This window comes from Hyperolius riggenbachi, chromosome 4 (assembly GCF_040937935.1).
Source record: "Hyperolius riggenbachi isolate aHypRig1 chromosome 4, aHypRig1.pri, whole genome shotgun sequence".
Classification (NCBI taxonomy): Eukaryota; Metazoa; Chordata; class Amphibia; order Anura; family Hyperoliidae; genus Hyperolius; species Hyperolius riggenbachi.
Window position 1 is genome coordinate 490,540,104 of NC_090649.1, and position 24,740 is coordinate 490,564,843.

Consider the following 24,740-nt stretch of genomic DNA (forward strand, 5'->3'; position numbering starts at 1 on the left):
TCTCCCACCCACACCATTAGATCGCCCGCAAACCCGCCGTCAGATTACCTCCCAAATGTATTGTTTACATCTGTTATCTTCTCTAAACACCCACTAATTACCCATCAATCACCCATCAATCACCCCCTATCACCACCTGTCACTGTTACCTATCAGATCAGACCCTAAGCTGCCCCTTGCGGGCACCCAATCACCCGCCCACACGCTCAGATTGCCCTCAGACCCCCCCCCCCCCTTATCAATTCACCAGTGCATTAATTACATCTGTCCTTCCATGTAATAACCCACTGATCACCTGTCAATCACCTGCCAATCACCTATCACCCATCAATCACCCCCTGTCACTGCCACCCAACAATCAGCCCCTAACCTGCCCCTTGCGGGCAAACTGATCACCCACCCACACCAATAGATCGCCCGCAGATCCGACATCAGATCACCTCCCAAATCCATTGTTTACATCTATTCTCTCCTCTAAACACCCACTAATTACCCATCAATCACCCATCAATCACCCCCTATCACCACCTGTCACTTTTACCTATCAGATCAGACCCTAATCTGCCCCTTGCGGGCACCCAATCACCCGCCAACACGCTCAGATTGCCCTCTGACCCCCCCTTATCAATTCGCCAGTGCATTAATTACATCTGTTCTTCCCTGTAATAACCCACTGATCACCTGTCAATCACCTGCCAATCACCTATCACCCATCAATCACCCCCTGTCACTGCCACCCATCAATCAGCCCCTAACCTGCCCCTTGCGGGCAATCTGATCTCCCACCCACACCATTAGATCGCCCGCAAACCCGCCGTCAGATTACCTCCCAAATGTATTGTTTACATCTGTTATCTTCTCTAAACACCCACTAATTACCCATCAATCACCCATCAATCACCCCCTATCACCACCTGTCACTGTTACCTATCAGATCAGACCCTAAGCTGCCCCTTGCGGGCACCCAATCACCCGCCCACACGCTCAGATTGCCCTCAGACCCCCCCCCCTTATCAATTCACCAGTGCATTAATTACATCTGTCCTTCCATGTAATAACCCACTGATCACCTGTCAATCACCTGCCAATCACCTATCACCCATCAATCACCCCCTGTCACTGCCACCCAACAATCAGCCCCTAACCTGCCCCTTGCGGGCAAACTGATCACCCACCCACACCAATAGATCGCCCGCAGATCCGACATCAGATCACCACCCAAGCGCAGTGTTTCCATCTATTCTCTCCTCTAAACACTCACTAATTACCCATCAATCACCCATCAATCACCCCCTATCACCACCTGTCACTGTTACCCATCAGATCAGACCCTAATCTGCCCCTTGCGGGCACCCAATCACCCGCCTACACGCTCAGATTGCCCTCAGACCCCCCCTTATCAATTCGCCAGGGCATTATTTACATCTGTCCTTCCCTGTAATAACCCACTGATCACCTGTCAATCACCTGTCAATCACCCATCAATCACCCCCTGTCACTGCCACCCATCAATCACCCCCTGTCACTGCCACCCATCAATCAGACCCTAACCTGCCCCTTGCGGGCAAACTGAACACCCACCCACACCAATAGATCGCCCGCAGATCCGACGTCCGATCACCTCCCAAGTGCAGTGTTCACATCTGTTCTCTACCCTAAACACCCACTAATTACCCATCAATCACCCCCTGTCACTGCTACCTATCAGATTAGACCCCTATCTGCCCCTAGGGCACTCAATCACCCGCCCACACCCTCAGAATGCCCTCAGACCCCAGCCCTGATCACCTCGCCAGTGCATTGCTTGCATCTATTCCCCCCTCTAATCACACCTTGAGACACCCATCAATCACCTCCTGTCACCCCCTAGCACACCTACCCATCAGATCAGGCCCTAATTTGCCCCGTGTGGGCTCCTGATCACTCGGCCAAACCCTCAGATCCCCCTCAGACCCCCTTCCGATCACCTCCCCAGTGCATTGATTGCATCTATTTTCCCCTCTAACCACCCCCTGAGACACCCATCAATCACCTCCTGTCACCCCCCTAGCACTCCTATCCATTAGATCAGGCCCAATACAACCTGTCATCTAAAAGGCCACCCTGCTTATGACCGGTTCCACAAAATTCGCCCCCTCATAGACCACCTGTCATCAAAATTTGCAGATGCTTATACCCCTGAACAGTCATTTTGAGACATTTGGTTTCCAGACTACTCACGGTTTTGGGCCCGTAAAATGCCAGGGCGGTATAGGAACCCCACAAGTGACCCCATTTTAGAAAAAAAGACACCCCAAGGTATTCTGTTAGGTGTATGACGAGTTCATAGAAGATTTTATTTTTTGTCAAAAGTTAGCGGAAATTGATTTTTTATTGGTTTTTTTTCACAAAGTGTCATTTTCCGCTAACTTGTGACAAAAAATAAAATCTTCTATGAACTCGCCATACACCTAACGGAATACCTTGGGGTGTCTTCTTTCTAAAATGGGGTCACTTGTGGGGTTCCTATACTGCCCTGGCATTTTAGGGGCCCTAAACCGCGAGGAGTAGTCTAGAAAACAAATGCCTCAAAATGACCCGTGAATAGGACGTTGGGCCCCTTAGCGCACCTAGGCTGCAAAAAAGTGTCACACATGTGGTACCGCCGTACTCAGGAAAAGTAGTATAATGTGTTTTTGGGTGTATTTTTACACATACCCATGCTGGGTGGGAGAAATTTCTATGTAAATGGTCAATTGTGTGTAAAACAAATCAAACAATTGTCATTTACAGAGATATTTCTCCCACTTAGCATGGGTATGTGTAAAAATACACCCCAAAACACATTATACTACTTCTCCTGAGTACGGCGGTACCACATGTGTGGCACTTTTTTACACCCTAAGTACGCTAAGGGGCCCAAAGTCCAATGAGTACCTTTAGGATTTCACAGGTCATTTTGCGACATTTGGTTTCAAGACTACTCCTCACGGTTTAGGGCCCCTAAAATGCCAGGGCAGTATAGTAACCCCACAAATGACCCCATTCTAGAAAGAAGACACCCAAAGGTATTCCGTTAGGAGTATGGTGAGTTCATAGAAGATTTTATTTTTTGTCAAAAGTTAGCGGAAAATTGATTTTTATTGTTTTTTTCACAAAGTGTCATTTTCCACTAACTTGTGACAAAAAATAAAATCTTCTATGAACTCACCATACTCCAAACGGAATACCTTGGGGTGTCTTCTTTCTAAAATGGGGTCATTTGTGGGGTTCCTATACTGAACTGGCATTTTAGGGGCCCTAAACCGTGAGGAGTAGTCTGGAAATCAAATTTCGCAAAATGACCTGTGAAATCCTAAAGGTACTCATTGGACTTTGGGCCCTTTAGCGCAGTTAGGGTGCAAAAAAGTGCCACACATGTGGTATTGCCATACTCGGGAGAAGTAGTACAATGTGTTTTGGGGTGTATTTTTACACATACCCATGCTGGGTGGGAGAAATACCTCTGTAAATGACAATCTTTTGATTTTTTTACACACAATTGTCCATTTACAGAGTTATTTCTCCCACCCAGCATGGGTATGTGTAAAAATACACCCCAAAACACATTGTACTACTTCTCCCGAGTACGGCGATACCACATGTGTGGCACTTTTTTGCACCCTAACTGCGCTAAAGGGCCCAAAGTCCAATGAGTACCTTTAGGATTTCACAGGTCATTTTGCGGAATTTGATTTCCAGACTACTCCTCACGGTTTAGGGCCCCTAAAATGCCAGGGCAGTATAGGAACCCCACAAATGACCCCATTTTAGAAAGAAGACACCTCAAGGTATTCCGTTAGGAGTATGGTGAGTTCATAGAAGATTTTATTTTTTGTCACAAGTTAGTGGAAAATGACACTTTGTGAAAAAAACAATAAAAATCAATTTTCCGCTAACTTTTGACAAAAAATAAAATCTTCTATGAACTCACCATACTCCTAACGGAATACCTTGGGGTGTCTTCTTTCTAAAATGGGGTCATTTGTGGGGTTCCTATACTGCCCTGGCATTTTAGGGGCCCTAAACCGTGAGGAGTAGTCTGGAAATCAAATTCCGCAAAATGACTTGTGAAATCCTAAAGGTACTCATTGGACTTTGGGCCCTTTAGCGCAGTTAGGGTGCAAAAAAGTGCCACACATGTGGTATCGCCGTACTCGGGAGAAGTAGTACAATGTGTTTTGGGGTGTATTTTTACACATACCCATGCTGGGTGGGAGAAATAACTCTGTAAATGGACAATTGTGTGTAAAAAAAAAATGAAAAAATTGTCATTTACAGAGAGATTTCTCCCACCCAGCATGGGTATGTGTAAAAATACACCCCAAAACACATTCTACTACTTCTCTTGAGTACGGCAATACCACATGTGTGGCACTTTTTTGCAGCCTAACTGCGCTAAGGGGCCCAAAGTCCAATGAGCACTTTTAGGCTTTACAGGGGTGCTTACAAATTAGCACCCCCCAAAATGCGAGGACAGTAAACACACCCCACAAATGACCCCATTTTGGAAAGTAGACACTTCAAGGTATTCAGAGAGGGGCATGGTGAGTCCGTGGCAGATTTCATTTTTTTTTGTCGCAAGTTAGAAGAAATGGATTCTTTTTTTTTTTTCTTTTTTTTGTCACAAAGTGTCATTTTCCGCTTACTTGTGACAAAAAATAATATCTTCTATGAACTCACTATGCCTCTCAGTGAATACTTTGGGATGTCTTCTTTCCAAAATGGGGTCATTTGGGGGGTATTTATACTATCCTGGAATTCTAGCCCCTCATGAAACATGACAGGGGGTCAGAAAAGTCAGAGGTGCTTGAAAATGGGAAAATTCACTTTTTGCACCATAGTTTGTAAACGCTATAACTTTTACCCAAACCAATAAATATACACTGAATGGGTTTTTTTTTATCAAAAACATGTTTGTCCACATTTTCCGCGCTGCATGTATACAGAAATTTTACTTTATTTGAAAATTGTCAGCACAGAAAGTTAAAAAAATCATTTTTTTGCCAAAATTCATGTCTTTTTTGATGAATATAATAAAAAGTAAAAATCGCAGGAGCAATCAAATAGCACCAAAAGAAAGCTTTATTAGTGACAAGAAAAGGAGCCAAAATTCATTTAGGTGGTAGGTTGTATGAGCGAGCAATAAACCGTGAAAGCTGCAGTGGTCTGAGTGGAAAAAAAGTGCCTGGTCCTTAAGGGTTAGAAAGACTGTAGTCCTCAAGTGGTTAAACTGAAAAGCTTATAAACTGAGGGAACTGATTGCTGTGGTGGTCTGAACAGTTACAAATATACGTATTCTGTTGTGAATCACAGTATAGGTCATACATGTCAAACTCTGGCCCCCGGGCCACATCTGGCCCTCAGAGCCATACAATTTCTCCCTCAAGTGGTTTCCCCACTTTGCGTTATGTTTGGCCCACTCTAGACCACTAAAGAAACTCTATTTGGGTTGAAGCCCTAGATCACCAGTGTAGCCATATGGGGGAAGGAGGGGGAGGCACCGAACGCTAGTGAACTTATAGTGGAAGGAGGGGTGGGGGTCGCTAGACACCAGGGAACTGTATAGAGAGGAGAAGGCGGACACTAGACACCAGGGAACTGTATAGGGAAGGGAGATTGATTATCAGACACCAGGGAAATGTATAGGTTAGGTGGGAGAGGGGAGGTACTAGATTCCAGGAAACTGTATAGGGGAGGGGTTCTATTAGATCCTAGGAAATGTTATAAGGGAGGGAGGTGGCCTGTAGACCTTGAGGTTGGTCCTCCTAGTGTTCAATTTCAGCCCACTTTGTATTTGAGTTTGACACCCCTCTTTTATGCCTTTATGTTGCATTAACCCCGTGTTCTCTCCTGACAGGTGGGTTCTCAACGTTTTAGTGTTAATATGCCGCACAAATTCAGCATCCACAACTACAAGGTGCCCACGTTTTGTGATCACTGTGGTTCATTATTATGGGGTCTCATGAGGCAAGGTTTACAATGCAAAGGTAAGAATCCTCATCTTCTCTGCACTCCGGGAATATTGTGTGTGTGGTGGTGTTTATTTGTGTGGTGCATGTTGTGTATTTGTGTGGTGTATGTTGTGTTTGTTGTGTGGTGTATGTTGTGTGGTGTATGTTGTGTATTTGTGTGGTGTATGTTGTGTGGTGTATGTTGTGTGGTGTATGTTGTGTATTTGTGTGGTGTATGTTGTGTATTTGTGTGGTGTATGTTGTGTGGTGTATGTTGTGTATTTGTGTGGTGTATGTTGTGTTTATTTGTGTGGTGTATGTTGTGTGGTGTATGTTGTGTATTTGTGTGGTGTATGTTGTGTATTTGTGTGGTGTATGTTGTGTTTATTTGTGTGGTGTATGTTGTGTGGTGTATGTTGTGTGGTGTATGTTGTGTGGTGTATGTTGTGTGGTGTATGTTGTGTATTTGTGTGGTGTATGTTGTGTATTTGTGTGGTGTATGTTGTGTTTATTTGTGTGGTGTATGGTGTGTTTGTGTGTTGCCATCCTATAGTCTTAAAGTGTACTCCAGGTGACATGATGAGATAAACATGTGTATGTACAGTACAAAACATAGCATTAACCAGGCAGTGTTTCTTCTTTTATTTTATTGCCTGAAAGAGTTAACCTTCAGGCATGCAAGTGACAGTTTCTCTCCAGTCTAGTCAGACTAGTGGCGTAACTCCAATTCATGCCCCCCCCCCCAGCAAAACTTGAAAGTAAATATGTAACCAAAAAAACAACAGCCCCTGTTGGGTACTTACCTCGGGAGGGGGAAGCCTCTGGGTCCAAATGAAGCTTCCCTCGTCTTCTTCACCCTTTGGCATCCAGCACTGGCAGCCCCTGAACAATCAGCCGACAAGGATGTCAGCTGTGGCGCATGCGCAATAGCGGCTGAAATATTTACCTTCTGTGCGCCAGCAGAGGCGCCATAGCAGCTTTCCAATGGGCTTCAGCAGAGAAAGCCACGCCCGATTGGGTCTGTCCTTAGGGGACTGCCAGTGCTGGATCCCAGATGGTGAAGAGTATGGGGGAAACTTCATTAGGATCCGGAATCTTCCCCATCCCAAGGTAAGTACCCCCCAGGGGCTGTTTTTTTTTTTTTTTGCTTGTTTTTACAGATTTACTTTAATAGGGCACCTCAATACTCCCCCCCCCCCCCCCCCCGATGTGAAGTACAGTCCCCTGTATGGGGGGAAGGGAAGGTTAATAGTTGGGGCCCAGTTACAGTTTTGGGCCCCCCTGTGGTCGCAGGGGCCCCTCCCCTCTAGTTACGCCTTTGAGTCAGATCATAGGACAGCAATGTCCCGGTTATCTGGCATTCAGGTAACTGGAAGTCTCAACTAACCGGCGTGCCTGTGGGGATAACGGGGGGCCTCTTTTGGGGGCTTTCTGAGGGGGCTGGCAGGCTGTAATAGACTCACTGAGGCTCCAGCGGTGTCTGGCAGCCTCCCTCTATCTCCCCTGCAGGCTCTGAGGGCTTCTAGCATCTGTGTACGGAAGCCGGACCTGATGCGGGTCAGCTGACACTCCGGCTTCCTGTGCACTGAGGAAGCCGCTCAGAGCCCGCGGGGAGATAGAGGGAGACTGCCAGACATCGCTGCAGCCTCGGTGAGTATTTCAGGGGGGAGTTTGGCACTATTTCAGCCAGTTGCTCAAGCAACCAGGAAGCACATGTATCTGGCATTAGGCGATCCCCACCAGTGCCTGATACCCGGGGACTTTGCTGAACAACTTTTAATTGCAGGGGATAGATAAAAAAAAGTTCATGTATTTTAGCTCTATAACACTTAATAGACTGCCATTGAGCAGAGAGATGCGTTTAATCTAGCATGTGTAGAAAATAAACTTATGATATAATGAATTGTGTGTGTAGCATGGATATGGAATAATGTTTTTTTATAACCATGGATATAATAAACATAAAATAGCTTCCCTCTACGAAGAAGGGGCAGCGCCAATATAAGAAAGAAATTGTAACAATCAGACACAAAAACGATAATGCGTTTTGTGGAGCACAGTCCGCTTCCTCAGATCAAATAAAGCAGTGTCTGGGTGGCCAAGCAGCTGTGCTTAGAGCGCCTAAGGGCCCATTAACACTTAGAAATGCAAAACGCCGGCGATTTTTGCCGGCGTGAGTGATTTTTCAGCGGAAAAATCACTGAACACTGCAGCAATTTTTCCACAATCGCGTTTAGCGCTTCTATAGCACTGAAACGCGATCGCTGGGAAATCGTCTGAAGAGGGTGCAGGCGACGTGTTTGCGTTTCGCGATTTTGAGCGCGCCCAAGTTAGAACGGGCCCGTAGGGTTTAATTACACTAGCGTTTAAGCGTTTTGCTGAAATCGCCGGCAAAACGCTCAAGTGTGAACGGGCCCTGAAGGGTGAGAGGCAGATTGAGATAAGGCATTACTGCAGGAAAGTTCAAAGGGTAATTTTTTCTGCTTTGTTTTATAGCTTAGAAGACTGAGTGTAGTTTAGAAACTGCAATTGTGACAGAAGGATGCAATGTTTAAAAAAAAGAGAAAAAAAGCTGTATGATTGAAAATAAAAATATGGGACACTTTTCTTTGCTTCGAATGTTCTAGTAGTTATCTGTACTACACATACAATTCATTATAACGTTTTTTTGCTTCAGGTTTGCTTGTGTGTCACCTGTCATCCCGTATCAGAGATGCTGATTTATGAACTCTTGTGTCTCTCCTCTTTGCCCAGTATGTAAGATGAACGTACACCGACGCTGTGAATCTAATGTAGCGCCAAACTGTGGAGTGGATTCTCGGGGGATAGCTAAAGTTCTAGCGGACCTGGGGGTGACTCCGGACAAAATCACAGCAGCTGGCCAACGAAGGAAAAAGGTAAGGCCTGCCCCACCCCCACCCCCTAATGCCAATTAATTGAAGTGTAATGGCCGGTACCCACTAGCAATTGCAAATACTAAGCCCTTGCGTTTGCGATTTGTTCACTATTTTTTGCAACCAATTTACCTAGCAATTTTCATGGAATGCACAATTTTGCTGCATTCCTTCATTCACAATTGCAAAAAAAAATTGCTACAGCCCCTGCTGGGTATTTACCTGGGGTGGGGGAAGTCTCTGGATCCTAATGAGGCTTCACCTTCCGGGGATCCAGCGCTGGCAGCCCCCCCAAATATCAGCCGACGAGCTTGTTGGATGTGGCGCAGGCGCAGTAGCAGCTTTCCGATGGGCTCTGGCGGTAATCGCCTACCCGATCCGGTCCGCTCTACTGTGTAGCTTGGCCAGACTCCTGAATCCACCATTATATCCGGATACAAAACGGGTGAATAAAGGTACGCAAAACGCAACCTCTCCGCAGCCTCAGCTGTGATCTGATATGACCCAGATGAGGGAAAGGACATTGTCCGGCTTAGAGAAGTGGCTGCCGCTAGATGGCAGTCACTGGATAATATCCTTAGCAGAGTCATCCTCTTCAGATCAAAGTGTCAGACTCTGCCCGGCGCCGGCCCCACCCCTGCAGATTTGCCATGCAATATAAACATTACGGTGGTGCATTTGGGCCGACCACCAGGGCTGCCGCTACATAGACTGTACTGTCTGATGCGCATGCGTTCCGTACCAGTGCGGTGAATGAATAGTGTTTAGAACAGCCCTATGGCAGCAGGTAGTAGGGACCCCCTGTGATTTGATGGTGGGCTCGGCCTGTGTGATCAGGTTGGTGAGGGGCTGTGTACCCATCTGTGGCGGTGAAGCACAGGCAGTTGGCAGTCGGCATATCTTGTTTATCTTCCCACAATGCTTTGCACCCCGTGAGCGTCGCTGTAAGCCAGGATTGTGTGCCAGGCTCTGATAACCAGGAGAGTCATGGGACAGCAGCATGACGGGGTCTGTTCTATGGCAGTACTGTGTGACTGGCACAGATTTATACGGCGGCAGGGAACACTGTGTATTAACTGCGAGAATAAGAACAGAATGAGTAAATACCGCTTTTATTGGATCAGTGTGATGATGTCAGACCGTGCAGCAATAGGAAAACACTTAAAGAGGAACTCCAGGGAAAATTATGTAATAAAAAAAGTGCTTCATTTTTACAATAATTATGTATAAATGATATAGTCAGTGTTTGCCGATTGTAAAATCTTTCCTCTCATTTATCACATGGTGACAATTTTACTGCTGGCAGGTGATGTCACTGGAAGGAGATGCTGCTTGCTTTTTTGGCAGTTGGAAACCGCTGTAAACAGCTATTTCCCACAATGCAATGAGGTTCACAGACAGGAAACTGCCAGGAGTACCACGGTCCTCACAGTTTCCTGTGGAAGGGGTTTCACCACAATATCAGCCATATAGCGCCCCCTGATGATCCATTTGAGAAAAGGAATAGATTTCTCTTGGGAAAGGGGGTATCAGCTACTGATTGGGATGAAGTTCAATTCTTGGTCACGGTTTCTCTTTAAAGCAGACCTGAACTCAGAACTTCCTCTCTGCTCTAAAAGATAATCAACAAAATAATAGCCTTTAAAGAAAAACATTTCTTTGTTACAGCTGATACAAGTCCTGCAATAAATCTGCAGTGTGTCTACTTGCTGCTTTCATGGAAGCAGGCATAGGGCTAACGTCCTGTGTTTACAAATTAGCTGCTCTGCCGAGGCAGAGAAGACTCCTGAGCTGACACAGCTGAGATATGAAAATTACAGTTGTGATTAGTAACATATGAGTGGGGATTAGACAAGCTAAACGATCTAATTACATTCAGGGTACATTTTTCTGTGTTTCCTTCTGTTCTGTGCAAGAGTTCAGGTACGCATTAAGGTGGCCACTAATGGTACAATTTGCTGACCGATACTTTGTATGAAAGATCGGTTTCACTTAGCTGGGACTTCAGCCAGCCCCCTGCAGCCGTCCTGTGCCGTCTCTGAACGATCCTCTGTCCCCCCACCGGATCATTTTTCTCGACGCCCACTATTCCCTGGCCACGTGTATCCTCATACGCGTTCCCGTGGCCCGGAGCCTCCTGCGCAGACGCCGTAAGAGAAAATCTCTACTGCACTTGTGCAGGACACTCCTGGCAACGGGAACGAGGATGTGCGTGGCCAGGGCCACGAAGGCGCAGTGGACACCGATGGAAGAATAGAAAGTGATCTACGTCGGGGGAACGGAAGATCATTTTGAAACGGCATGGGCACAGGACGGCTGCGGGGGGCTGGCTGAAGTCCCAGCTAAGTGATTTAATTTATTTTTTTTAAAGATACTTTAGTTCCGCTTTAAAGGACACCCGAAGTGATGTGTAACATGATGAGATAGACATGTGTATGTACAGTGCCTAGCACACTATTTACTATGCGGTGTTCTTTTTTTTCTTTCTCTGCCTGAAAGAGTTAAACATCAAGTATGTAAGTGGCTGACTCAGTCCTGACTCAGACAGGAAGAGACTACAGTGTGACCCTCACTGATAAGAAATTCCAGCTATAAACCACTTTCCTAGCAGAAAATGGCTTCTGAGAGCAGGAAAGAGATAACAAGGGGAATTTCTTATCAGTAAGGGTCATACTGTAGTCACTTCCTGTCTGAGTCAGGACTGAGTCAGCCACTTACATACCTGATATTTAACTCTTTCAGGCAGAGAAAGAAAAAAAGGAACACAGCCTAGTTATTTGTGTGCTAGGCACTGTACATACACATGTCTATCTCATAATGTCACACGTCACTTCGGGTGTCGTTTAAGCTGCGCATGTACAGATTGCTCCTGGCCATGGGAGTGCAACCGAGGAGGCAAAACTGGGAGAAAATCCATAAGATCAAAACAAGTGAATACAAATAAAAACAGGGGCACTGGGAGCACATGGTAGTGTAATATTTAGGTCATGTAAGGAAAAAACAAATGGCACATATAAGAAGGGTACCTATGAGAAGGGTACTCACAAACAAGCGACCACTGATTAGGTAAGTAGTTTATTTCAGGGAATATCTCAGAGAATGAGTTCCATGTACTGTGGGCGTGGCTTCTACCACTAGCATTACATCATCACACTGTGCAGGCTGCTTGTGGGCTGGCACAGACTGATCTCCCTGAGCGGTTTGCAGCCTGTAGCAGTGACAGTCTGTTTTGCAGGAAGTAGCCAGGGTTTGGGCTTCTCGACAGATTTTATAAAAGAGATTTGTGAGACATCAGCTGAATATTATTTTGTTGCATTGTATAACAAGAAATTGCTTCGTAGGTGGAATATGTGCTTTTTTTTGTTTTTTTTTGCTTCCTTTCTATGCTAAGCTATACTTTGCCTTGCAGGTATAAATGACCTGATTGTTTCTTATATTGTCCTTTTCTTAGTTAAATCCAGGTGCCGAAATTCAGCCCCCAGTTCCCGGGATCCCGTCGGTGGAGGACGATAGGTCAAAATCCGCCCCAACATCTCCGTGTGATCAGGGTTGGTGATTTTTGCTTTGCGTTGAAAGGAAAACGGGAACTAAACATTAAGTAGCCTAGGCAGCTGTTAAAGGAGAACTTTAGGCCTTTCTAAAATTTGGTTTCATTTTCTGCAAAAGTTTTTGGTAGTCACCGGAACTTCTCTCTAGTGATTTGTCTGACTGCCTCTTCTAGGACAGGGTGTCAAACTCAAATACAATGTGGGCCAAAATTGTACACTGGGACCAAGTCGCGGGCCAACCTCAATGTCTACTGGTCACCTTCATCCCTTATAATGTTCCCTGGTGTTAAGTGGTTTCCCCCCTCCCCCATATGGCTTCCCTGGTGTTCTAGGGCATCACCTCCAATATAGTTTCCCTGGTGGTCTAGAGTGGGCCAAACATAATGCAAAATGGGGAAACCACTTGAGATTTAATGGCTCTGAGGGCCAGATTTGGCCCGCGGGCCGGAGTTTGTAACATGTATGCCCTAGGAGGTCATCAGATTTCCCTATAGGAATCTCATGCAATCCAGTTGTGATCTTTAAAGCCTTATAACCAATAGTAATTTACAACTATAGTATTAAAATGATTTTGGCCCTTGCATAAAAGATCAGCCAAAGTCTTGCCTTTCCTGCCGCTTTCAGAATAGAGGTACCCATTACAGGGAAGCTTAACCGAGAGGGATATGGATGTTTCCTGTTACACAATACCAGTTGCTTGTTAGTCCTGCTGATCTCTTTGGCTGCAGTAGTGGCTGAATCACACACCTGAAACAAGCATGCAGCTAATCCAGTCTGACTTCAGTCAGAGCACCTGATCTGCATGCTTGTTCAGGGGCTGTGGCTAAAAGTATTAGAGACACAGGATCAGCAGGAGAGTCAGGCAACTGGTATTTTTAAAAGGAAAAATCCAAATCCTTCTCAGTTTAGGTTCCCTTTAATTGTGTGGTTTATAGTGAATGATCACATGTTGAATAACATATTTCAGATTAAAAGAAGCGATTGTATTTAAAGGACACCTGAAGCTAGAGGTATATGGAGGCTGCCATATTTATTTCCTTGTAATCAATACCAGTTGCCTGGCTGTCCTGCTGATCCTCTGCTTCTAATACTTTTAGCCATAGCCCCTGAACAAGCATGCAGCAGATCGGGTGTTTCTGACAATCAGATCTGACAAGATTAGTTGCATGCTTGTTTCAGGTGTGGGATTCAAACACTACTGCAGCCAAATAGATCAGCAAGACAGCCAGGCAACTGGCATTGTTTAAAAGGACATAAATATAACAGCCTCTGTATTCTTCTCGCTTCACTTGTCCTTTAATTGATGGACAGCATTAAAGTGAAAAATAAACTGATGAGATAAACAATTGTATTTATCCTCCTATTTTTCCCATGGTTTATTTTATATTGAAACATTTACAAGTTAGATCGGAATGTTTTATTGTCTTTGCTCAATGGCAGCCTATTAAGTGGCCAAATGTTAAAATACATGAACTATTGACCCTTTTCTGTCTGCCTTCAGAAGTTGTATTCTGCCAGGAAAACTTTTATCACTGTACTTTGCTTTACAGTAAGATTTACTATATTCCTGACAAGACAGAAGCTGTCACTTGCATGTTTGAAAATTAACTCTTTCAGGCAGCAAAATAAAAATGAAAATCGGCCTGGTTATTAATGTTTTGCACTGTACATACACATGTTTATCTCATTGTGTCACGTCACCTCGGGTACACTTAACCACCCTGGCGTTCTGATTAAATCGCCAGGGTGGCTGCGGGAGGGTTTTTTTAAATAAAAAAAAAACTATTTCATGCAGCCAACTGAAAGTTGGCTGCATGAAAGCCCACTAGAGGGCGCTCCGGAGGCGATCTTCCGATCGCCTCCGGCGGCAAGAAATAACACGGAAGGCCGCAATGAGCGGCCCTCCGTGTTTCGCTGAGCGGAGTGACGTCATGGACGTCAGCCGACGTCCTGACGTCAGCCGCCTCCGATCCAGCCCTTAGCGCTGGCCGGAACTGTTTGTTCCCGGCTACGCTGGGCTCGGGCGGCTGGGGGGACCCTCTTTCGCCGCTGCACGCGGCGGATGGCCGCGCTGCAGCGGCGATCAGGCAGCACACGCGGCTGGCAAAGTGCCGGCTGCGTGTGCTGCTTTTTATTTGGTGGAAATCGGCCCAGCAGGGCCTGAGCGGCAGCCTCTGGCGGTGTTGGACGAGCTGAGCTCGTCCAGACCGCTCAGCAGGTTAAACCCTTTCAGGACCGGCCACCTAACCCCCTTGAAGAACCAGGCACTTTTGCATGGGAGGTGGGGGGGGGGGTTTGCGGGTTCAGGCAGCCGGATCCTGTTGCTGGGCTGTGCCCCCCCTGTGTGGCCAGGTGTCCCCCTTTCAGCTTTCACTCACCTCCCAGGCTCCAGCGATGAGCCGCTGCGGACACCACCGCTCTCTCCCACATCCCCGCTTGTACTGACGCTAAGTCCCGAGTCGCGGCTTGATGACGTCATCAAGCCGCGGCCTGGGAGTTACGTCACAACGAGCAGAGATGCAGGCAAGAGCGGTGGGAAGCGCTGATCGTCACGGGAACAGCAGGCAGGTGAGTGGATCCTCTTCTTTCCCCCCTACCGCCGCAGCTGTCAATTTGATCACGTGATCATCAGCCATACGTCATATGACAGCTTAATCTCCCCTCTCAGGTGCGCATGATCACATCAGCAGCGGAAACGGCGATCGGTGTAGATTCTACGCCTCATCAGGCTAGAACAGCCACAAGTGCGGCGTAGGATCTCGTAGCGGCGGTCCCGAAATGCCTGAAGAGAAAAAAAGGAACAAAACTGAATACTTACCTCAGTAATAGCCTCTGGATAGTACAAAGGCTTCCCCATCTCTGACCTCACCGATCCAGCTCTGGGACCCAATGAACCTATTCATCAGGGCTTTTAGAATATTCTTTTGTGACCGCGCTCCCAACCAAGATGCAGGCGCAAGTACACCCCGTGCCTACGCAGCTTGTGCCCTGCTTGTTACGCCGGGCATGAGCAGCCACAGCGCATGCAACTGGGCCATACTTGCGACTGCACAATGCATGTACAGGGCTGTGAACAAGAAGAGGGTCCCGGCGAGAATTATTGGGGGGCAGGAGAATCGGAGAGGCTGACGTAAGTATCTAACTTTTCTTGTTTTAAAACTCCCAAGTTTTCTTTACATAATTCAGACTACATTGAAGTCCCCAGTATACAGCACTTGCGGGGATCGCCTGATACATGTGCTTGCGGGTGCCTGAGCAACCAGCCAAAACAGCACAAGTTCATCTCCGAAGGAAGCAATAGATTGGAGATGCATGTATCTGCGGTTAGGAAATCTCATGATGGCTGTAGTTTTTTTTTTTTTTAAGGGACAACGGAAGGCTGCCATATTTATTTCCTTTTTACCAAAATCAGTTGCCTGGCTGTCCTGCTGGTCTATTTGGCTGCAGTAGTGTCTGAATAATGCCAGAAACAAGCATGCAGCTAATCTTGTCAGATTTGACAATTATGTCAGAAACACCTGATCTGCTGCATGCTTGTTCAGGGGCTATGGATAATAGTATTAGAGACAGAGGATCAGCAGGACAGCCAGACAACTGGTATTGCTTAAAAGCATATAAATATGGCAGCCTCGACGTCCCTTTTGCTTCAGGAGTCCTTTAAGTAGATGCGCAATACAATCACAAAAGAGACGAGGTGAATTGCCATTAATAATAAGGACCACTATGGCGAAAATGTTTTAAAATTTAAAATGTATACGTATAAAATGTACATTTCTGCCAGAGAAAGAAGTATAAGTATAAATTACTTTTTTCCTATGTTGCTGTCTGTTAAAGTAGGTAAAAAAAAAATCTGACAGATTTTAAGGCTAGTCCATCTCCTCATAGGGGATTCTCCGTATTACCTTTTATTATATACTAAAGCACTCACTGGAAAGGATCTATACAAAGATGTCAGCCAACTTCACTACTCATTTGAAGAATATTTTGGGAAGTGAACTGAGCAACCACAGTTTGGTAAGTGCTTTTGTAAATAAGGAAATAGCGAAGTAACACCCCCCCCCCCATCATGAGGAGAAGGACTAGTCCAAAACCTGACCGATCTCACAGATTTTCACTGCTTACAGTTAGTGATAGGAAAACGGTTTGTGAAGTGCATTGTACCCTGGTAGAAATCTACATTTACACTTTAAGTGTGTATTTGAATTGTGTTGCAATAGTTTTCCTCTAAATTGATAGGTGCAGAAAAATGGAATGGGCGGGCCAGGAGGCGGTCAGACAAATGCCTGGGAAGGTGCTACTGCAGTTCCAAAGTTCATCTTTTTTTGTATACTTAGATTATGTATGTTTTTTGTTTTTTTTTTCTTTTTTTTTTCTTTTTGAGTTCTTACTATTCTTGTTTTTATCTTTTGTCTCAAATATTCTTTATTCACTTAATGCAGACGAGGAAGAAAGCAAAGGTAGAAACAAAAGCTGTCTGCACCCTTACTGTATATTTTCAGTTTCTGTGTTTTAGTCTAACTGACTGAGCTCCAGGGTTGGATTTACTTCTCGGGAGCCAACAGGCATAAAAAAAGCCCTGCAGCTGTAAACCCCACCCATCATTATATGCCACACCTCCAAACTGCACTCCTGCCAGGCTAGAAAAACCTGCAGCCTTAAACCCCACCCATTAATACATGCCACACCTCCAAAGTGCCCTCCTGCCAGGCTAGAAAAACCTGCAGCCTTAAACCCCACCCATCAGTACTTGCCACACCTCCAAGTTGCACTCCTGCCAGGCTAGACAAACCTGCAGCCTTAAACCCCACCCATCAGTACTTGCCACACCTCCAAGCTGCACTCCTGCCAGGCTAGAAAAACCTGCAGCCTTAAACCCCGCCCATTAATACATGCCACACCTCCAAAGTGCACTCCTGCCAGGCTAGAAAAACCTGCAGCCTTAAACCCCGCCCATTAATACATGCCACACCTCCAAACTGCTGAAGTCGGAGGATATTGAAATGTTAGTGTACCTGCACGTCAGTCTTTTTATGCCTCTGATCAATAATCTGATATGCTTGCAGTATGTACAGTGTGAGCTGTTACTCTGTACCTACATCTGTAGTAATCGATCTGCAGTGTGCGCTGGTCTCTGCTTCAAAAATGTGCTTCAAACATGTTTGTAATTTGTGTGTCTGCGCTGCTTATCATACTCGGGCAGCTCTTACAAGTGTCAGCAAACACTAAGTACAAAGCCAAGCTATGCACAGATGCTCAAATCATCGCTCCATAGAACAATGTATGACAACTTTAGAGTCGAGTGCTGTACAGGCCAAGCGCTGTGATTACAGCGCAGGAGATTTGGGCGCAGCCGGCGCCGCTATAGGCCGTAATAGGAATTACAGCGGCGCACAGTCAGTAACTTCAGCGCTTTCAGAAGACGGAGCTGAAGTTGCTCTAAAACACTGTAATTTGCCTTCCAGCAATAGCTAGAAGCCGAATTACATTATTCCCCACTATCCACGTGGACCTGGAGGGGGAATAGTAATTACCGCCACCAGGACTTGTGCAGCAGCAGGATCAGCCACACCGGCTGTATCCTTTGCCCAAGTCTCCCGGCGGCCAGTTCATATGTATGCGTACAGGCATGCTGTTGAGCTACCGCTAAGCAGCTTTTGATGTTCTGCTGGGGGGCGGGGGGGGGGGGGGAGGTGCCTAGAATGAGTAGGAAGCACCAAACAAGTGCTGACACTAGATTTTTGCCCCAAACCGTTGTGAGCGATCCTTTCTGCTGACAGAAATCTAGCAGCTGTGCATAGCTTGAGGGACTAATGTTGAGTCATTTCTTTGTGTATACAATGTGAGTCCATTGCCAGTATTTTGCCTGTATTTTAAAACAGAGCTGACATAAGTAATGCAAGCATATTGAATTATTGATCAGGGCTAACGTAGTAATACCAGGCTCAGAATTGTATTGATTATGATATCACTCCTACAGAATTCAATCAACAACAAAAAAAAATCGATGTTGGGGTTGCATTAAGCGTACGTGTCAGTGTGCCGCCGGTGTGCTTGGCACAGGGTGCGCCGAATGTTGGCTCACCCTGCATTATTTATTTATTTATTTATTGTATTTATAAAGCACCCACATATTACGCAGCTCTGGACATTAGTTTAGGTTACAGACAATATTTAGGGGTGACATACAGCAATATGACAATACAGGAATACAAGAAAACCAGATCACACAGCACAGTATGAGTACAAGGTAATGCTTAGTCACTGGATGGTAGCATGGAGATCACACAGCACAGTATGAGTACAAGGTAATGCTTAGTCACTGGATGGTAGCATGGAGATCACACAGCACAGTATGAGTACCAGGTAATGCTTAGTCACTGGATGGAGCATGGAGATTACACAGCACAGTGTGAGTACAAGGTAATGCTTAGTCACTGGATGGGAGCATGGAGATCACACAGCACAGTATGAGTACAAGGTAATGCTTAGTCACTGGATGGAGCATGGAGATCACACAGCACAGTATGAGTACAAGGTAATGCTTAGTCACTGGATGGAGCATGGAGATCACACAGCACAGTATGAGTACAAGGTAATGCTTAGTCAGTCACTGGAGGGGAGCATGGAGATCACACAGCACAGTATGAGTACAAGGTAATGCTTAGTCACTGGCGGGGAGCATGGAGATCACACAGCACAGTATGAGTACAAGGTAATGCTTAGTCACTGGAGGGGAGGATGGAGATCACGCAGCACAGTATGAGTACAAGGTAATGCTTAGTCACTGGATGGAGCATGGAGATCACACAGCACAGTATGAGTACAAGGTAATGCTTAGTCACTGGAGGGGAGCATGGAGATCACACAGCACAGTATGAGTACAAGGTAATGCTTAGTCACTGGATGGAGCATGGAGATCACACAGCACAGTATGAGTACAAGGTAATGCTTAGTCACTGGATGGAGCATGGAGATCACACAGCACAGTATGAGTACAAGGTAATGCTTAGTCACTGGAGGGGAGCATGGAGATTACACAGCACAGTATGAGTACAAGGTAATGCTTAGTCACTGGAGGGGAGCATGGAGATCACACAGCACAGTATGAGTACAAGGTAATGCTTAGTCACTGGATGGAGCATGGAGAGCACACAGCACAGTATGAGTACAAGGTAATGCTTAGTCACTGGATGGGAGCATGGAGATCACACAGCACAGTATGAGTACAAGGTAATGCTTAGTCACTGGATGGAGCATGGAGATCACACAGCACAGTATGAGTACAAGGTAATGCTTAGTCACTGGAGGGGAGCATGGAGATTACACAGCACAGTATGAGTACAAGGTAATGCTTAGTCACTGGAGGGGAGCATGGAGATCACACAGCACAGTATGAGTACAAGGTAATGCTTAGTCACTGGATGGAGCATGGAGAGCACACAGCACAGTATGAGTACAAGGTAATGCTTAGTCACTGGATGGGAGCATGGAGATCACACAGCACAGTATGAGTACAAGGTAATGCTTAGTCACTGGATGGAGCATGGAGATCACACAGCACAGTATGAGTACAAGGTAATGCTTAGTCACTGGAGGGGAGCATGGAGATTACACAGCACAGTATGAGTACAAGGTAATGCTTAGTCACTGGAGGGGAGCATGGAGATCACACAGCACAGTATGAGTACAAGGTAATGCTTAGTCACTGGATGAAGCATGGAGATCACACAGCACAGTATGAGTACAAGGTAATGCTTAGTCAGTCACTGGATGGAGCATGGAGATTAGGCAAGTTAGGTTCACTCACATGCATAGCATGGGTGCACCGTAATGGAGGTGCAAGATCAGGTAGGACACAAAAGGAGGAGGACCCTGCCCAAAGGCTTACAATTTAGAGGGAGAGGTAAGGACACGAGAGGTAGGGGACCAGAGTTCAGCTGTAGGTTTAGAGCACTTGTGAGGGGTGGTAGGCCAGAGTGAAAGGTAAGTTTTGAGGGCCTTCTTGAAGAGGTTGAATGAGGGGGCTGCCCTAATGGGGGGAGTAGGCATAAAATACTATTCCACCTCTGAGTCATGCTTTGTGAAATTTGCCTTCTTAAAACAGAAGGCAATAATTCAGCTATAAGTGTACATTTGAGGTTACCCACAATGCACTACTACTGAATAGGCAAATTATCTCTTTTCGCCCCTGTAAGCAAGACAATAGAGTGACCAGACGTCCCGGATTGCCCGGGACGTGTCCCGGATTCGGGGTCCGCTGTCCCAGGCTGCATGAGGTCCCGGGAAACGTCCCGCTTTCAGCAGCGCCGTGCCAGTTCATTGCCCGCAGCCCCGCTCCAGCCTCGTCTTCCGGTCTCTGTTCCGACACCGGCAGGCGAGCAGGGCTACGGCAAGATGGCTGCCAAAGCCCTGTACTGGAGACCTATTTGTGTCTCCAGTACAGGGCTTCGGGCGCCATCTTGCCGTAGCCCTGTCAGCGCGGGAGACTGCAGGAGAAGTAAGACGGTCCCAGGAGCAGCGCGTCAGAGGCCGGAGACTATTGCCAGGTGAGTAAATGCTTTATTTTCCAGGTGAAATGTTTGCCCGCATTGATGCGTTTCTTTTCCAGGTGAAATGTTTGCCCGCATTGCGTTTCTTTTCTGGTGAAATGTTTGCCCGCATTGCGTTTCTTTTCTGGTGAAATGTTTGCCCGCATTGCGTTTTTTTTCCAGGTGAAATGTTTGCCCGCATTACGTTTTTTTTCCAGGTGAAATGTTTGCCCGCATTGCATTTTTTTCCAGGTGAAATGTTTGCCCGCATTGCATTTCTTTTCTGGTGAAATGTTTGCCCGCATTGCGGTTTTTTTCCAGGTGAAATGTTTGCCCGCATTACGTTTTTTTTTCCAGGTGAAATGTTTGCCTGCATTGCGTTTCTTTTCCAGGTGAAATGTTTGCCCGCATTGCGTTTCTTTTCTGGTGAAATGTTTGCTTGCATTGCGTTAATTTTCTGGTGAAATGTTTGCCCACATTGCGTTTCTTTTCTGGTGACACGTTGCCCGCATTGCGTTTCTTTTCTGGTGAAATGTTTGCCCGCATTGCATTTCTTTTCTGGTGAAATGTTTGCCCGCATTGTTTCTTTTTTGGTGAAATGTTTGCCCGCATTGCGTTTCTTTTCTGGTGAAATGTTTGCTTGCATTGCGTTAATTTTCTGGTGAAATGTTTGCCCACATTGCGTTTCTTTTCTGGTGACATGTTGCCCGCATTGCGTTTCTTTTCTGGTGAAATGTTTGCCCGCATTGCGTTTATTTTGTACTGACATGTTGCCCGCATTGCGTTTATTTTGCACTGACATGTTTGCCTGCATTGCGTTTATTTCATACTGACATGTTTGCCCGCATTGCGTTTATTTTGTACTGACATGTTGCCCGCATTGCGTTTATTTTGTACTGACATGTTTGCCCGCATTGTGTTTATTTTGTACTGACATGTTGCCCGCATTGCATTTATTTTATACTGACATGTTGCCCACATTGCGTTTATTTTGTGCTGACATGTTGCCCATTGCGTTTATTTTCTGGTGTCCGGGGTAACTGTTACTGCATTTATTATTTAATGGTCATAGATGGTTATGTTTGCTGCTTTGTGGTTACGGTATACTATTAGCATCACACAGTTTCTGCACACCCATGATGCAAAGTCTCGTTTGTCCACATCATGGCGTAAACACTGCTTTCTTATGCCTCGCTGTTACATCATTACGTTAGCTTCGCCCATACAATGTCATGGCCACGCCCATTTTTCGCCAGAGCACCCCCCCCAGTCTTCGTCGCTGCGCGCTCCTCAGTCCTCCTCCCCCCCTCCCCGTCCCAGGTTGGACCCACAAAAATCTGGTCACTCTAAAGTCAAGCATCCAGAACCGCTGGTGTCTAGCAAGCCTATAGCTTTAAATATTACACAGCCACACCAACCCCCATGTAGACAGCCTGTTTCGGGTTTTTGGCCCTCATCAGTACATGGCAGGGATTGATATTCAGTAGTGGTGCATTGTGGGTAACCACAAATGTTCACTTATAGCTGAATTATTGCAAATTTCCTTCTGTCTTAAGAAGGCAAAGTTCACCAAGCTTTGCTTGTTAGTAGGAGGGCTTTTCGGTCTCTTTTATCCCCCTATACATTCCGAGTGGTTTGGGTCACCTGAGTTGCTTGGTACCTCCTGAGTCCGAGCCACTTGGAGCAAGAAACCATTCAGGGGCCGGCGGCGGCAGGAACTCCGAATGACCTGTTTGCTGGCCTCAGACTATAGCGCTGCTGCTACAGCGGCACCCAACTTAGGCGCGGCGTATCTGGCGCTGCAGGGTAAGAGAAGGCATAGTAACCCCTTCAGGACGTTTAATATTCTTTCCGTGGTTAGAATTCCGACAACTAGGATGCAACTTTTTAAACACAGCAATCCTCTGACACATGTATAGAATACCGCAAGGTGACAAACCAGGAGATTGATGGGTGATGGGGGTGGAGACTTTTACACACACTAGTTGATTTTTTTCGGCCAACGCAGCTGGTAAGAGCCGCCTTTGCTGAATATCTTGCGTGTGTACAGGGGCCCTCAATCCTTCACGATGCATTGGCAAGAGATCCAGACTGATGGAATATCTAAGCCGAGGGCCAAGGAAATCCCATCATGCTTTGCACAGCATCGGGGAAAATGCCCAGGCAGTTTTGTTTGATGGGGCGGTGCTTAGCTTCTATGCAGCCAAAAATGAGGCTTGGATAAGAAAAAAAAAGTTCTGATGCTGTGAAACTGCTAAAGAAACACCAAGCCTTTTCAGTGCTGCTGAGTAGATTTTAAGTCTGGAGGTTCACTTTAAGCTTACCTTGTTTTTTTTTGTATTTTTTAGCCTTTAAGGAGATGGAGACTATGTTAGGTAATGCTGAAGAAACACCAACACCTGCATTGATAGTAATACGAGGCTGCATAGTCCTGTCCTACAATAATATTAATTTATATGCCATCCATATTTTCCACGGTACTGTACGGAGTCCATAATGTGGCGTCAGACCCTGACACCATTGATAACCAACCAAGGGGCTCCTGTTGTTTGCCCTTTTTCCTCAGCATTGCATAAATCAGGACATGCTGCCAAGCAGTGTCTGTACAGTGATTAGTCCCAGAATTAACCCTTGGAGCAACAGCTATTGAAAGTGTGTATGCCGACTGAAGGAAAGTCCAGCCCTGCTGATCTCTCCTCACTATGCAATGTAGGAGGTGCTGAGATGGAGAACGCTGGTGTGAGCCAATCTCCTGTGTATGCTGAGCCTCGAGGCTTCTGCTCCCAACTATCCACCATGAGGTTCCCTCTCTTTTTATTCCCTGCAGAAATTAAAGAACTTGAAAACAACATCAGGAAAGCACTTTCGTTTGACAACCGGGGAGAAGAGCACAAAGCTGCGGCCACCGGCCCGACGGACAGTCTGCTGACAATAACGGGGGAAAACGGGGAGAATGGGGTGATCAAACTCCACCAAGCTAAGAGGATAGGCCTGGAGGACTTCAACTTCATCAAAGTATTAGGAAAAGGAAGCTTTGGAAAGGTGTGTAACTGTGGTGTAAAATGTGTCAGAAACATTACCCTCATAGTTATAGTCTCATACTACAGCTGTATATACTGTATTTTTTAGACTATGATGCAATTTTCTTCCCCAAAGGTGTGTGTGTGTAAGGGGGAGGGGGTGGGGGTTAGTGCGTCTTATGAGCCAAAAAGCACCAAGTGACCCAGGTGTTCTCTCGCACAAATATATGCTGCAGCCTTTTGTTAATTGGAGACGATGACCTCACTGGGCCAATCGCTGCACTAATTCAGTAGCAGTAACCTATCAGTTGTCAGGTCACGGCTACTGAGGTAGTGCAGTGATTGGCCCCAATATCAGAGCTGCGGTCCCGCCCACAAGACCATCGGTTCCAGTTAAATTAGAGCATCGTGAACTCACTAATCCATTGCTGTGGGTAGAGAGGGAGAGGTGCCTCCTCTGTCCTGACCAGGAGCATTTGTTCCCCATGACAGTTCCCGGCTGTCTGCATTCTCATAGGCTCTCATTCTCTTAGTGCAAAGCTGGGCAAACTACAGCCTGTGGGCCATTTCCAGCTCGGTAGTGCTTTCAATCGGCCCGCCGATGGATGGTTGGATTCCTCTCTTCCCTCCATTCAGAGTTGCGAGGGGTCTTGTAATGACAGCTTTAACTCACCCAATCGCAGCTTCCAGTGCCGAATGTCCAAGGCCACAGCGGCGTCATGTGACCTGCCATCACTAAGTGCCAGCGTTTCACATGACGCCGCTGTGGTCATGGAGA

The 24,740-nt window shown here is 46.2% G+C and overlaps 1 protein-coding gene across 1 annotated transcript in view; it reads left to right on the plus strand.

Moving 5' to 3' along the window:
• PRKCE (protein kinase C epsilon) overlaps positions 1-24,740 on the plus strand; it is a 484,799-nt gene that overhangs the window by 256,376 nt on the left and 203,683 nt on the right. Inside the window, 4 exon segments of the mRNA XM_068233034.1 lie at positions 5,879-6,008; positions 8,727-8,869; positions 12,318-12,414; positions 23,770-23,984. Of these exon segments, the coding sequence (XP_068089135.1) occupies positions 5,879-6,008; positions 8,727-8,869; positions 12,318-12,414; positions 23,770-23,984 (585 nt within the window).